The 13,573-nt window shown below is 35.5% G+C and overlaps 1 protein-coding gene across 3 annotated transcripts in view; it reads left to right on the top strand.

The window, feature by feature from the left end:
• Nucleotides 1–13,573, top strand: part of LOC120633149 (semaphorin-1A) — a 516,391-nt gene that overhangs the window by 467,334 nt on the left and 35,484 nt on the right. For all 3 annotated transcript variants that reach the window (XM_039903275.1, XM_039903276.1, XM_039903273.1), the window contains one exon: nucleotides 11,275–11,383. In XM_039903275.1, the coding sequence (XP_039759209.1) occupies nucleotides 11,275–11,383 (109 nt within the window). The remainder of the gene's footprint in view (nucleotides 1–11,274; nucleotides 11,384–13,573) is intronic.

Here is a 13,573-nt window from a genome sequence, read left to right as displayed (position 1 = left end):
TCTATCCCAAGCTACTCTTATATGTATGTCGAGATTTCTGAACTTGACTAATACAAGTTCTGCTTTTATATGTGCAAATAACTATACTCCCGATCTTAATGTTATTTATTTGCTGGGCGGCAAAGTTGTTTGTTTATTTGGGTATCTCTGTAAATACAAGCAAAAAAAAATATGTCTCTTTGAAACGTTTATAGTTCAACAACCTGTTATATTATGTCATAGAATCTCACGAACTTGACAGTATAAATTATTAGTTACGAATATATCATGGGTTTTAAGAGTTATTAAATTCATAAAATCTTCTGGTAACATCTGCCTACACAGTTCTTCTAAAAGCAATTTCATACTATATTTTGTTTTGTCTTGTATTAATTAATTATGCTAATAATGCGATTGTAAAAGAAAACATTAGACACAAGTACAAACGAGAGTTTATTTACTGCGTCACATTGTTTGCTAATAATTTATTCTTTCGTCGACAATACTATCTCCCCCACTGCTTCGTTAAAGCTGTCTGCAGTTTATGCGATCCTAATCCCTTAAGGCCCGTACATTCTGTTTAGAAAATTCTAACTGGCGATGCTTATATCATTTACATGCTTAATATGTACTATTTAATAACTTTCGACCGTTTTATATATTAGTTTAATCTCGTTTTACTTCAATCATGTTGCCAAAAGGTGTACGCAATATTAGAAGGAACAGTTTCATTTTCTGTCTGTCTGTATCTGGGCCGCGCATCACGCGAAGTGGTTTTTGAAGTGCTGATTTTAGGTCATAGTTCCGTCAAATGTAAATCAATTCAAATTATTCCTTGTATACTGGTATATAGGTTATAATACCTATCAGTTTAGTTGTGTCAAATAGTAATAGCCTCAGAAATTTGTTTAAATTTATTGAAAGAAGTTGCATTGCCATAGGTTAGTTTATTTGGCACTACCATGAAGATTGATTTTTCCACATGATTAAGAATCTAATGCTGGAATAATTTCAATTTTCTCGGCATTCGTGAACTGTTTCGTTTTACACGACGGATATCATGTGGAAAGCATCAATACAAGCATGAAAAGGAAATTTCTAAGCTAACGCGCTCCTTCTTACCACCTTCAGTATTTAATCAAAGTTGCCAATCGATGGTCTATTAATTTAAAAAAACTCTATTATATTATGTAATTATAGCATAGCTTTTACGTTTACTTACCAGTTTACTTACCATATAATGTGTTGCGGTGAAACAGCGTTTTACTTGTATTGGGTTTCGCATTATATTAGTTAATTGTGGCCAAGTTACTAGATTAATTTAATATAATATGGCTAATTCGGGGAAATGTTAGTACGAATAGTTTAACAACAAAACCGAGCAAGTCTTTCAAACCTACCTACCTGCATAGCAAACAGTAGTATTTTAAAAGGTATAAATTAGTTCATCTGACTAATTAGTCATTTTGCGTATAAAATAGTTGACCAGTTTATTATTTCGGTCTATGCGAGTTTTGGTCAATATCGGTTTTGCTGCTTAGTTGTACATAGACAAAAAAGTTTTTTTTAATCTTACGGGAATTGTTTCTCAGTGCTTTTGCAGGATGAAATTACCTATTCTATGTCCGTCTCCAGGATGCAAGCTATCATTATATCGAACATATTGTGTAACAAAGATACAAACACAATATTCCATTTACAATATTAGTCTGACGGCCGATTGACGCAGTGGGCAGCGACCCTGCTTTCTGAGTTCAAGGTCGTGGGTTCGATTCCCACAAATGAAAAATGTTAGTGTGATGAACATGAATGTTTTTCAGTGTCTGGGTGTTTATATGTATATTATAAGTATTTATGTATATTATTCAATAAAAAATATTCATCAGTCATCTTCGTACTTTGGGCTAGATGGCGATGTGTGTATAGTCGTAGTACATTTATTTATTTAAGAAAAAACCCTATCAAGCTATTTCCAATAAAAAGTAGCGTTCTAAAATCGCCCAAGCATTATTAAACTTTATTAAATAGTAAAGTATGGACAAAATCTATTAATTAACAAGTGTGAAATTGTAATTATATGTACTTACAATGTCGGCATCATACGCAAACACGGCAGTAATTAACTAATAATATTATTTAACATGTAAATCTCGTTTAAAAAGCAAAGTGTTTGATGTTTCCATTCGGATTCGATCATCGGCCGCTCAGCAGAGGCATGTTTGTTGATGAAACGGGCTGATTGGCAAGTGATATATTAATCGATGATATGAGATTATTATTCACAACAAAATTTACAATATTTCTTATCAAGAAACTCCTTAAAAAGTTTGAATTAATGAGCAGATATTGATACTTTCACACCGCAGATATAAATACATTCATTAATGCTTTCTAATGAAATTAAGCTTAATTTGCTATACTCCGCGAAAATCAGGAGAATCTGTATGGTGTAATTTATAATTTGTTCAATCCTTATCCACACCAAACAGATGTTCGGCAATGTACCCTCTACACACGCTTTGCTCTGAAACCGGAGCATCCTCAGGAAATGTTGACTACAATTAATAATTGTTACTTAAAAAGATTCTCCTGCTTTTCGCGGAGTATAGCAAATTAAGCTTAATTTTCATAATATATCATGGAACTCTGCAAAGTAACACCTCATTCTATCCAGTACTAATGAATGCCCAAAAAATATAATCCAAGTAAGTTAACAGTTGCAATTCTGTGATCTTTCGCTAAAGTAGAGATCGGATTCAGACAATCAACGGTGTATCAAATAACAAATACATAATATTCGATTAATATTGGCAATAAAATGTAAAATACTTGAATGATTAAAATAATCAATAAACGAATATATATTGATTGGTTACCGGTAATTACAGGCATATGAGGCTTATGGACACACAGTGGGAGTTGGAAGGACGTGTTGCATGCCCTGCAAAGTATTGCTCTGTTTTTTATAAGTTGTGTAAAACTCTGGACACGACACAAGAGAATTATGAGTCTAAATTCCTACGAAAGACTACCTAACTACCTTTATCCAGCAATGAACGTCCAAACTTAAAAATAAATAAATACGCGTGAAAAAGGAATTCAAAAAAGGTTCTCAAGGGAGACATGAAATTCATTCTAACTTGTACCATCAATCAGAGAACGTTGCCTACAAATTGTTTGCAACAAAAAAACATAAACGAGCGTCCGAATAATAGATGGCGTTGATTCGCAACCCAAGATGGCCGCGGGCTTTTGGCGGGAATCACTGACGCGCATAATTGATAGAGGACAACGCCTTTGTCTTGTATCTTGTATTTGTACTAACATCACTTGCCTCTAATCTCTACTAAATATAAATGAGAAAAGGTTTTTGTTTTTTCTCCTGCTGATTGACGTATTATAGTTTATGGAACTGAGAATTCAAAGGCAGAGTTTCATCCGGTAAGAATACAAAGTTCCTAAAGAGGATATAAGTTCTAGTTTAAGCTTTATATAAATAGCTGAACCGCTAACTGAAAAAAAAAAACACTTAGAAACCTCCTAGCTTACTTGTAAGTTTACGAATGTAGTTATCACCATCGTCTAACATAAGTGCCTGTGATAAGGACTATATGAATGTGCCTGTGACACAAAGCATCTGAAGTGAATCTACAGGTATATTTCTAAATAAAGAATACAATATTATAATTTATAGATATTCATATAAGGTACCGTGAATCAGAATTTGGGCAGCGAGATGGGCTCAATATTGAAATTCCTCTCTCCTGTGAGAAGACTATGCCCAGCAATGGGAAACTCATAAGCTGGAACTAATAATGATAACGTAGATTCAGGATAGCTAGAAGCTAATATTAGCTATCAGATCAATACATGAAACTGGTTGCTTCGATTGGCGAAACGTTGTCAATTAATGTATTGATAACATGACGTGATATGGGGATGCCTGTAATGGTAGGCCTTACTATGAGAATTCACCGAAGATTCTAATTGATCGACGCTGATCATCCGAAATCCACTTACCGGTTCTGCTCTTAATGGGATTATTAGTTACTGTCCGTATGGGTAAATTGGCTCATCCCAGTTCGTTAACGGAACAAAAAAAACAGTTTGCGCATAAAATATGGATAGGGTCCGAGTACCCCCGAATATCTCCCCCAATATTCTTGCCAAATTACAGGCACTTCGATTTCTTTTATATTACGCCCTCGGTAAGGTAATGCATTATTCGTATGTGTGTGAATGTAACTACAGGGCATGTTGTGAAGAAATTGGGCGTGTGGACTGAATTTTCCCGCGTTGACTCGAGCAAATTTCACTGCTGCAGCAAAATAAATGTTCCGGAAAATTGTAAATGAATATGTAACTGTTGACAAAATGTCTTTAGCATATTCAAATAGTTTCTATCAAAAACACCTTTTTATTTTCTTAAAAATTATTAACGGATCACGCAACACCCACCCACCTGACGGTGGGGGTAACCTATCACCTATTAACAGAGCAACGTTTCGCAGGGTATGGTAGGAACACGTCCTGCAAAGTGCGTCATGTGTGCATCGCTCTGAGGCGTGGGTGTTAAGCCTCAAGTAACTGTACCTCTTGTATCTTGTATTTGTACTCACGTCACTTGCTTCTAATCTGTACTAAATATAAATGAGAAAGTGTTTTTTTTTACACCGGCAACCACGCCCTTCAGACCGGAACACTGCTACGTTGCGTGGCTGCAGTAGTTCGCCGGTCGAGCTCTGTCACTAAATGCTCTATAATAATAATAATAATAATAATTTTTTATTTCAGGCATAGCCCATATACTGTGCACTTAACAGTTTTTTTTAAAAATAACATAAAATGAAGCACAAATTAAATTAACAAAAATAATAATAATAATAATAAAAATAATTAAAATTAATAAAACACTAATAATTAAACACGAAATAAATATTAAAATAAATAAATATAATGTTAGTAACAAAAAAAAAAAAAACCACTATCCTATGTTAGACAAACTTATATCCTAAACTATACCGGCCCAACAAACCAGGCTCTGGGTTTGGCCCTCCTATAGCCCGTGTGTGCACCATTCCAGCACCTCCAGAGGGGGCTATCCAGCTTATTGGCCCATGTGTTAAGGAGGGTGTTGGTACTGCTCACAAGCCTGCACAACATAGACGCCGCACGCCTACGCATGATCGCGAAGAAATCGTCCACATGAACGTCCGCAAACATTGCTAACGCACTGCAGTGTCGAGGCTTCCTCAGCACCGCCCTCAACACATTGTTATATTGAATACGCAGGGCGCTGTAGGCTCGCTGCGTGTAGTTCGTCCACAGATTGCACGTGTAGAAAGATTGACAGTAGGCTCTAAACAGGGTTACCTTTACCTGCGTCGTACATCGTGCAAATCTGCGAGCCAACATATTGCCTCGAACTGACAGCGCCCGGCGCTCACGTTCCATGTCGCTGTCGTCACCCAGGCGTTCGGTTACTATATGCCCTAGTTATTTGAACTCAGCTACCTGTTTCAGGGGAGTTCCACCTAATTGTATACATGGTTTAAAATTTATCGGTTTGTTATTTCCCCTAAAAACAATCACTTCACTTTTTTTGGAGTTGTAGCTGAGCCCATTAACCTTCCATAGTCCTCGCTTCTATAACTACTTATTGTATAATTTTTCCCTACTACTGATAGTATAATCAAAATGAAGTCAAATATTTCTTTATACAAATAAGCACATAGATGGCACTTTTGATGATATTTCATGTAAAATATGTACATACAAGTGAGATGATAAACTTAAAACTCAAGCTACGAGGGTTCCAAACGCGCCTTGGTCTGAGTGAAAGCCTACAGCAAACATAGCCGATTGTTTTTTTTGTTTTCACCATCTTACAACCTGGTTAGAGCAATATTTAACACCCAAGCTTTGTCGTTAAATTAGTCCTTTATACTAGCATAATAGGACTTTTCTATAAGCTTACGTTTAATAAAACTTTAAACTTTTAAAATATATCTCATATATAATTGTATACGATTTCGTTCAAATCAATAACTTATTTTATTTTAATTTTTTTTATTTATTTAATATATAAATAAAAAATAATTAAAAACTAAACTAAAAAGAAATAAAAAACTTACATTAAATATTAATATGAATTACAAACTAAAAAAAAAAAATTAGTGTAGTCTAGTATATCGCATTGCAAGTTTATTTTTGCTTCAAATCTTCAAATTATATCAGTTACATTTTCTCTTAAATTTAGATATTTTTTTTTTGTTATAACAATTCCATTAAATTTTGAAATATGTATTTCCATTAAAGACTGTCATGCTTATTTCATTATTGATTATTTAATATTTTGTCTCTCAATGATTATCTTGGACCCATTAGCCTAAAATTTAGCCTGACTGATTGCATCTAAATTATCGCCCTATATTACCGAAAATAATGTGCAACATGAGTAAGTATGTAAATATAAACCACAATACAGGATAAACTTGCACAAAATAATATACGGATAACAACGGCAGTCAACGCGATGATCTTCGTGTACATTTTAACTGTACCACACAAATCGCGGGGCCATAACTTTGTAGGGGCCATAGCTTTGTAGTGGCAAGCAACAACGTAGTGGTAGCGATAAGCTACACATATATTCCTAAACAGCAATAATAACTGCCATAAAAATAAGTGTTAAACAGAATGCTACAAAGCTATTTTATTTATTACTAGCTGTGTCCCGCGTTCTTCGTCAGCGTTTATTACAGTTTTTGTTTTTAAATCCCTGGGAACTGTATGTTTTTCCAGGATAAAAATTATCCTATGTTACTTTACAGTACTCTACGTACTCGTGTTGAATAACGTAAAGATAAATAATGAGACGCGGACAATTTACTGGTATAAATTATATTAAAAGTATCGATATAATGTCTGTGGTATGCAGGTTTTTTTTTTTTATTGTAATAATTAATGGACAAAGCAGATGGCCTATTTGATGCCTATAAACAGAGCAATACTTCACAGGGCTGCAAGGAGCGCGTTATTGAAGGTAGTAGTAATTATATGAGATTACTTATACATTCTATTATATATGTGTTGATATACAATCACGTTTATATAAAATGTGCTATTTATTTTTACATTAATACATTTTGCCCCAGGTTTGCTTGCCAAATTACTCTTTTTTGAACTAAGTCTATATCTTAGTTCCCGATATGCCCCCGCCGGAGTCGCACCCAACACCTTCCACTCATAAACCACAGCCTTACCACGGCACCACAGAGGTATTCAACACCTACTCTGATGGAAAACAAACCTTCTCTGGAAACTCTATCATCTACAGAAAACCTATATAAAATCCGTCCGACACTTTTAGCCTAGGTTCAATTTTACGGTCTTTTTTTTTAGAAAAAATGGTTTTATCGAATTTTGTTCATAGCTACCATTCAATTCGGTTATGAACGTACGTATAGGTGGCCAGTTAGCGTAGTTCGAGATAAAAGTTTGCTCGTATGCTAGTCATATATATGAATATTGTTTTTTTGGTTGGTCACAGTATTGCGTTGTACGAGTAGATGGGTAAAAAAAATCTCGTCGCATTTGAGAAAACAGTTTAAAGATTTCTCAACTCTGAGTGGCAAGTTCATTCAGTTCAAGAAATTCTCCCAAACACGAAATTTATAGCATGGTCTCCGTAATGCGGTCTTCTCATTTTGGGCGGAGACCAGTGCCCTGGAGTGGGTCGCTAATGGGATGGAGCAAGTATAGAAAATATAGTTGTAATTCGATCTGTCGCCTGTTTACCATAAACTTCCGCTTATGCGGCAAGATCATGGCTCTGCGGTATAACAACGTTGTAAAATAGTTCCCATCAAATATGCAGCAGTTGCGCTTTTGATATATAATGAAATGCATCGTCCGGATGGTCCATCTGGGACCACAGAGTTTCCAACAACTTTACAAAAACTTTTCTGATTAAACCACCACCGCAAACATGTACCGAATAATTAACTGGGAATAATTTATTTTGGTACATTCATAAAGTAAGATTTATTCATCACGCAAATTTTATTTTTAGTGTTATAAATTTATTTTTTATTGCCCACTCAGGGCAGTAATGAATGAGAAGGTGTAGGCCGTAGTCCACCACGCTGGCACACTTGGATTGGTAAACTTCACACGCCTTTGAGAAGTTTATGAAGAACTCTCAGGTATGCAATATTATGTTAGTTTAACCAATTCCTCAATCCATAAAATGTACTCGTATAAAACTCTCGATCAGACATCCGTCTGAAGGGATTTTAATAGAACCACCTTTTTAAATGGTCAACCCAAAGCAAATGGGCTTGCTATCATTTTGTTTTTGTTAGAGCTTTTTTCCAGTTTAAGGGTCGTCCAACCATCCTTTTTAGGACGTCAAAGCAGCAAAAATCAAAGTTTGACATAAAATCGTTTGCTACCGATCTTTCTATACCTAAATTCCGATCTTATGAGATATCTTCTGACCTTTAAAAATCATATTTACACTACATTTACTATTTTTTATCGTATTTACACTACCTATCTGGTTTAAGATATTTATTGTTCCACAAAGGAATTTCCACTTAAATGGAACTTACATGCTAATTTACAAAAAGAGGGTAATTATATAAAATTGCATCTTCGAGCGTACAATAAAATATAAATTGTAAATTGGTAGTTTTGAAGCACCATCGTATCAAATCATATCGACGGTCAACTGCTGACGTGGCCGCGGCTGTGGAGGAAAAGGACCTATGGAGGAAAATTTTGAAAATTTTCACAATTTTCTTGATACAATCTTAGTAAGGTTATTATATTACTAAGCGGAATTTTTATGAATTTGTAAAAATTAAGAGAAGGGACCAACATTTTTATGCCACTGCAAGGTAGCCCTTTACTGTAATCTCACCTGGTGTTGAGTGACGTTGCAGTCTAAGGTGGTCAAAGGCTAACCTTTGAGGGTATGCCAGTGATAATGAAACTATACCTCTATTCGGAACCGTTAATGGCTTAGCGGCACGTCTTTGTAGATAGGACCAGAGAAAATTCAAAATGGCTTCCCACCTATAACCAAGGTGATCACTGCAGCGCCAGAACGGTTGCCACCTGATGTGGAAAACCATCGCCTGTAAAGAGAACAGAGAATACTTTTCAGGATATGCAAGGAGCACGACCTACTAAGCGTCCCTGTTTTCATCAACCTGAGGCGAGGATTTTAAGCCTCATGTGCCAATAATTCCACCGGCAACCACGCTCTCTAGAGTGCTGTATTCCGGACACAGCACTCATTGTAATTTTCAGCCATAATTTTTGAGCTAAATATCGTTTAGGACTCAGATTTTCTGTGTCATATGTAAGTATGTATTATGTCAGTACAGCTTCGGAGTTTAAGAATTTTCGTTGCATGACCCATGCTTCGAAAAGCACCTTAAGACAGCGATCTTGGTTATTATCAGTAACATGTGACAGTCGTAAAAGCCAACATTCCATGGCCTGAGCACCGCAGTTGCAAATAAAAGCCGAAGTCTTAAAATGTCTTTCTTCAAATAGACCCAAAGATGACAGTTTTGACGTACTGATGAAGCAAACTTAAAATTGAGGTACGAGGGTTCAAAAAGAGACCTGGTCTAAGGAGGCCACAGTAAATTTAAGCGGGTGTACTTTTTGTTATAACCATCTCGCTTTGTCAACTCAACTGTTGATGATGAAACTATGACAACGAGACAATCGTATCCTAAAGAGATGTGTTGTTATCAGGCAGTTGATGATGAAACTATAAAATTCGTATCCTACAGTGGGTTTTAAACTCACATGACGACCGACTGGCGCAGTGTTCAGCGACCCTGCTTTTTGAGTCCAAAGCCGTGGGTTCGATTCCCACAACTGGAAAATGTTTGTGTGATGAACATGAATGTTTCTCAGTGTTTATCTGTTTTTATGTAAGTATTTACCTATGTATATTATTCATAAAAATACACATGAGTCATCTTAGTACCCATAACAGATTGAAGCTACGCTTACTTTGGGGCTAGATGTGTCTATTGTCGTAGTATATTTATTTATTTATTTATTTAAAAAAAACTGCACTTTGCCACGAATCTTTGCGCGTCGTCGATTGAAAGCAGACTTATGTAGGTGAGACGCACCGGGCACCGGCGTTATAATTGTCAAAGTTCACGGTAATTTCTTTATGAAATTTCGTCCCCAAATATCTTAATTGAGGGGGTAAGACTCGCAATTATGTTAGAACGCAGTCATGCTCTCAAAATTTAATGAATTGTAACAACTGGCCGCAATAAAGTTCGAAGTTACATTGTACACGTTGCCACGCTTTGTTCTGAATCCATCATCATCATCATAATTTTCACTAAACTGTTTACGTCGATACAACTGCTTGCTACTACGCACACTTACACTTACAGCCTACATTAAATTCAAAATTCTAAATTCATTAATTTAAAGTAGGCCTAATATAAGCACTTTTGAAACGTCAAGTATGTCTTTTTGTAGTGACTCTACCACCGGTTCGGAAGGCAAATTCTACCGAAAAGAAGCCGGCAAGAAACTCAAAAAAAATAACTAATATTTTCCTATTTATATCTCATCTTACTGTTATGTTATAAATTTTTTTGATTATTATTCATATCATCACCATCATATCATTACCAACACTCAGAATGAGAGCGGTTAAGACCGTAGTCTACCCACGCAGACCAAATCCGGATTGGTAGACTTCACACACCGTGAACCCGATAACACCGAGAACATTATGCAGAACTCTCAGGCATAAAGGTTCCTAACGATGTTGTCCTTCACCATTTAAATGATAAAATAAATTATGAGTGATATTTAAATTGCTTCAATTCCGTGGTGACCGAAAAGTCAGCGGTGTGCCGGCACTCGAACACGGTCTCCACGAAAGGAAAGCCGATGACTTACCCACTAGGCTGTCACCGCTTCTTGCCGCAATTTTTCATATAATTGTGAATAATAAGGTACATTTAAAATCGCTATTCATCGCATGATAAAGAAATATTTAATTATAAAAGAAAATTTGTAAAAACTCTTTGTTCGCACTTAGTTATACACTTAATACTCGTATCACCAAACTCACGTTTAGTTATTTGAAATAAAACTCTCGTGTATTTTATTATTCATCTTGGATTATGAGCCTCAAAGCGATACAATGAGATTCTTGTACGAACAAGTGCGATTTGAAAAATTTACCTAGGACTAGAAAAATGAATGGAGTCTATATCTTAGTTCTTTTTGTTTCAGAAATGTTGTCTACAACCTCAGTCTGACTGACTTGGCCGAGCAGAGAAGATTAGTTTGGTATTCAACGGAATCGGACATCGATATGTGCGTTGTCAAAGGAAAAGATGAGGTAAGTTTTTCACTTTTTTTGTCATTGATTGAATATGTTTACCAATCCACACTGGGCCAGCGTGGTGGACTACGGCCTGAACCCTTCTCATTGTAGGAGGAGACCTGTGTCCTGTAGAGGGCCAGTAATGGTTTGATATGATAATGATAATGATGTTGACTGGTTTTAGACCAATAGTTTTGAAAAGCGCTATTATATAAAAAAGTCCTGAAAATCAAACTTATGTCGTTGATAAGCGTATGTCATGTAAGCGCAATCCAAAGAATTGGCAGTCAATACAATTTCTTTTGATAATAATTCAATATGCAGTCTAATATATAGCGTTAACCTGATAAATGTATAGACGCAAAATAAACCTATTCCTCTCTCCTCTATAGTCTGTTTTACGAAGTATCTTGGTGGAACACTAATGCCCATTTTCACTTACAACGGACAAGGCAATGCCCAAGTAATTAACGGCTAATTAGAGAAGATTCCTAGGCATACATTTTTCACTGGGCTACTCTTATAACCTAACTTGTGTTTGTATTATCATATTTTTAATTTTTCGTATGGATTTAATCGATGTCGTAAATTTAGACAGCGCCTAAAGCCGCTAGACAATACAGAAGTGTTCGTAAAACGTACTTACTATCTAGGAATCCCTCAAATCACTAGACATCCGATTAAGGAGATTCCTACGTTTAGTGTAAACTGGTAACAATAACGCTTTGCCGAAAGTACGACGACTAGCAAGACCCAGTTTGATTTATAATCGTATACTTCTAAAATTAACCCCCACCGGGAAATGAACCCTGAACCATTTAGCGCATACAGCGCTGAGTCAGAAAGTTAAAAATAAACTTAAAGTTACTATCATTATGATTTAAGAAAATCCTTCCCACTTCTGAATTCCTAAGGGTAATATGTCGATTACTCTTCATAACACCCCGAATGGAATACGCTCTATTAGTTGACCCAAATTCAACACCTTCAGTTAAACGTAAACGAGACAGATATTTTAATACAATAGAACAATAACTTGACTCAAACAATACCGATGTTACCTTGCGGCAAATAATTGAATTCGGGCCGGTCCCAATATGCCGGTAGGTATATATACGGTATGCCGGCACTTGCATATGAAACGAGACCGTGTTCTGGGGAACATCTACCGAATGCCGGCAAATTAAAATACCAATCGAGCGGAAATTCGTTTCTATCTACATTTGAATCGCATTGGTTTTTTGTTTTAGCTAGGTTTAATAGGCTCTTTTTTCGCTCTATCGTTCTGTTTTTTTTTAATACCGAAATTTCGTTGAACTTCGCCCATGCTTGCGTAATTCCCAGCTTTTACTAATACAGTTTAATTTTGTTCCGTCATTTTCTAGGTTATTCATGTACTCTTGCCACAAGTCGACTTACGATTGCTAGCTTAATTTAAGACCGCTTTTGCATTCCTGTTATTTTCTAAGCTTAATTAATCTTGTTTGTTAGTTTCTTTTTCTTCTTGGTATATCATAAGTGCTTCATGCTTCTCGATCTTGTGTTCAATAAATCCACTAAGGGCGCTATTTGGTATTTGCTACCTATGGTTAATATCTCCGAACACTTTAACCTCGTACTAAAATGGATATAATTGGTTTCCTTTTATAAAACACTAAAATTTCGTATAACCGTTGTCTTTTACTACGTATAAATCGATGACTTTAGCGATTTTCAATCTACTGATTACGGAATCGATGGATTCATCACTTAGCAACGTTGTTATTGCCAAAAAATATCCATACAATTTTAAACTAATAACAACTTTGCCAAGAAACTTATTAACAGATTACAGATAGATTGAATATGGAAAACGGACGTTAATGTATAAACGAACTCGACTCACTTCGGGCTTTGGCAGTGCCTTCTAAGGATGCAGGCGATAAAACAAAATTGGAATTTGCATAGTTTAATTTTCCTGCTAAATTAGTAATCTCTCAAATTAGTATGGAGCTGTAAAATTATAAATTAAAGTTTGATTTTCCGAATAATACAATTCCGAAAAAGCACATTTATTTGTATGAAAACAAAAAGACATTGTTAAAATTTGTAATAATGACTGCATTCCAGGAAAACAGATGATTATAGAAGTATTTAATTAACAAAAATAAGTCACCTTTGTTCAGCCATTAAAAAATTATTGTAACTTATTTTAAACAATGGCAG

The sequence above is a fragment of the Pararge aegeria genome, chromosome 21 (assembly GCF_905163445.1).
Source record: "Pararge aegeria chromosome 21, ilParAegt1.1, whole genome shotgun sequence".
NCBI lineage: Eukaryota > Metazoa > Arthropoda > Insecta > Lepidoptera > Nymphalidae > Pararge > Pararge aegeria.
Note: the sequence above shows the minus strand (reverse complement) of the source record. Positions and strands in the feature narration are given on the sequence as shown.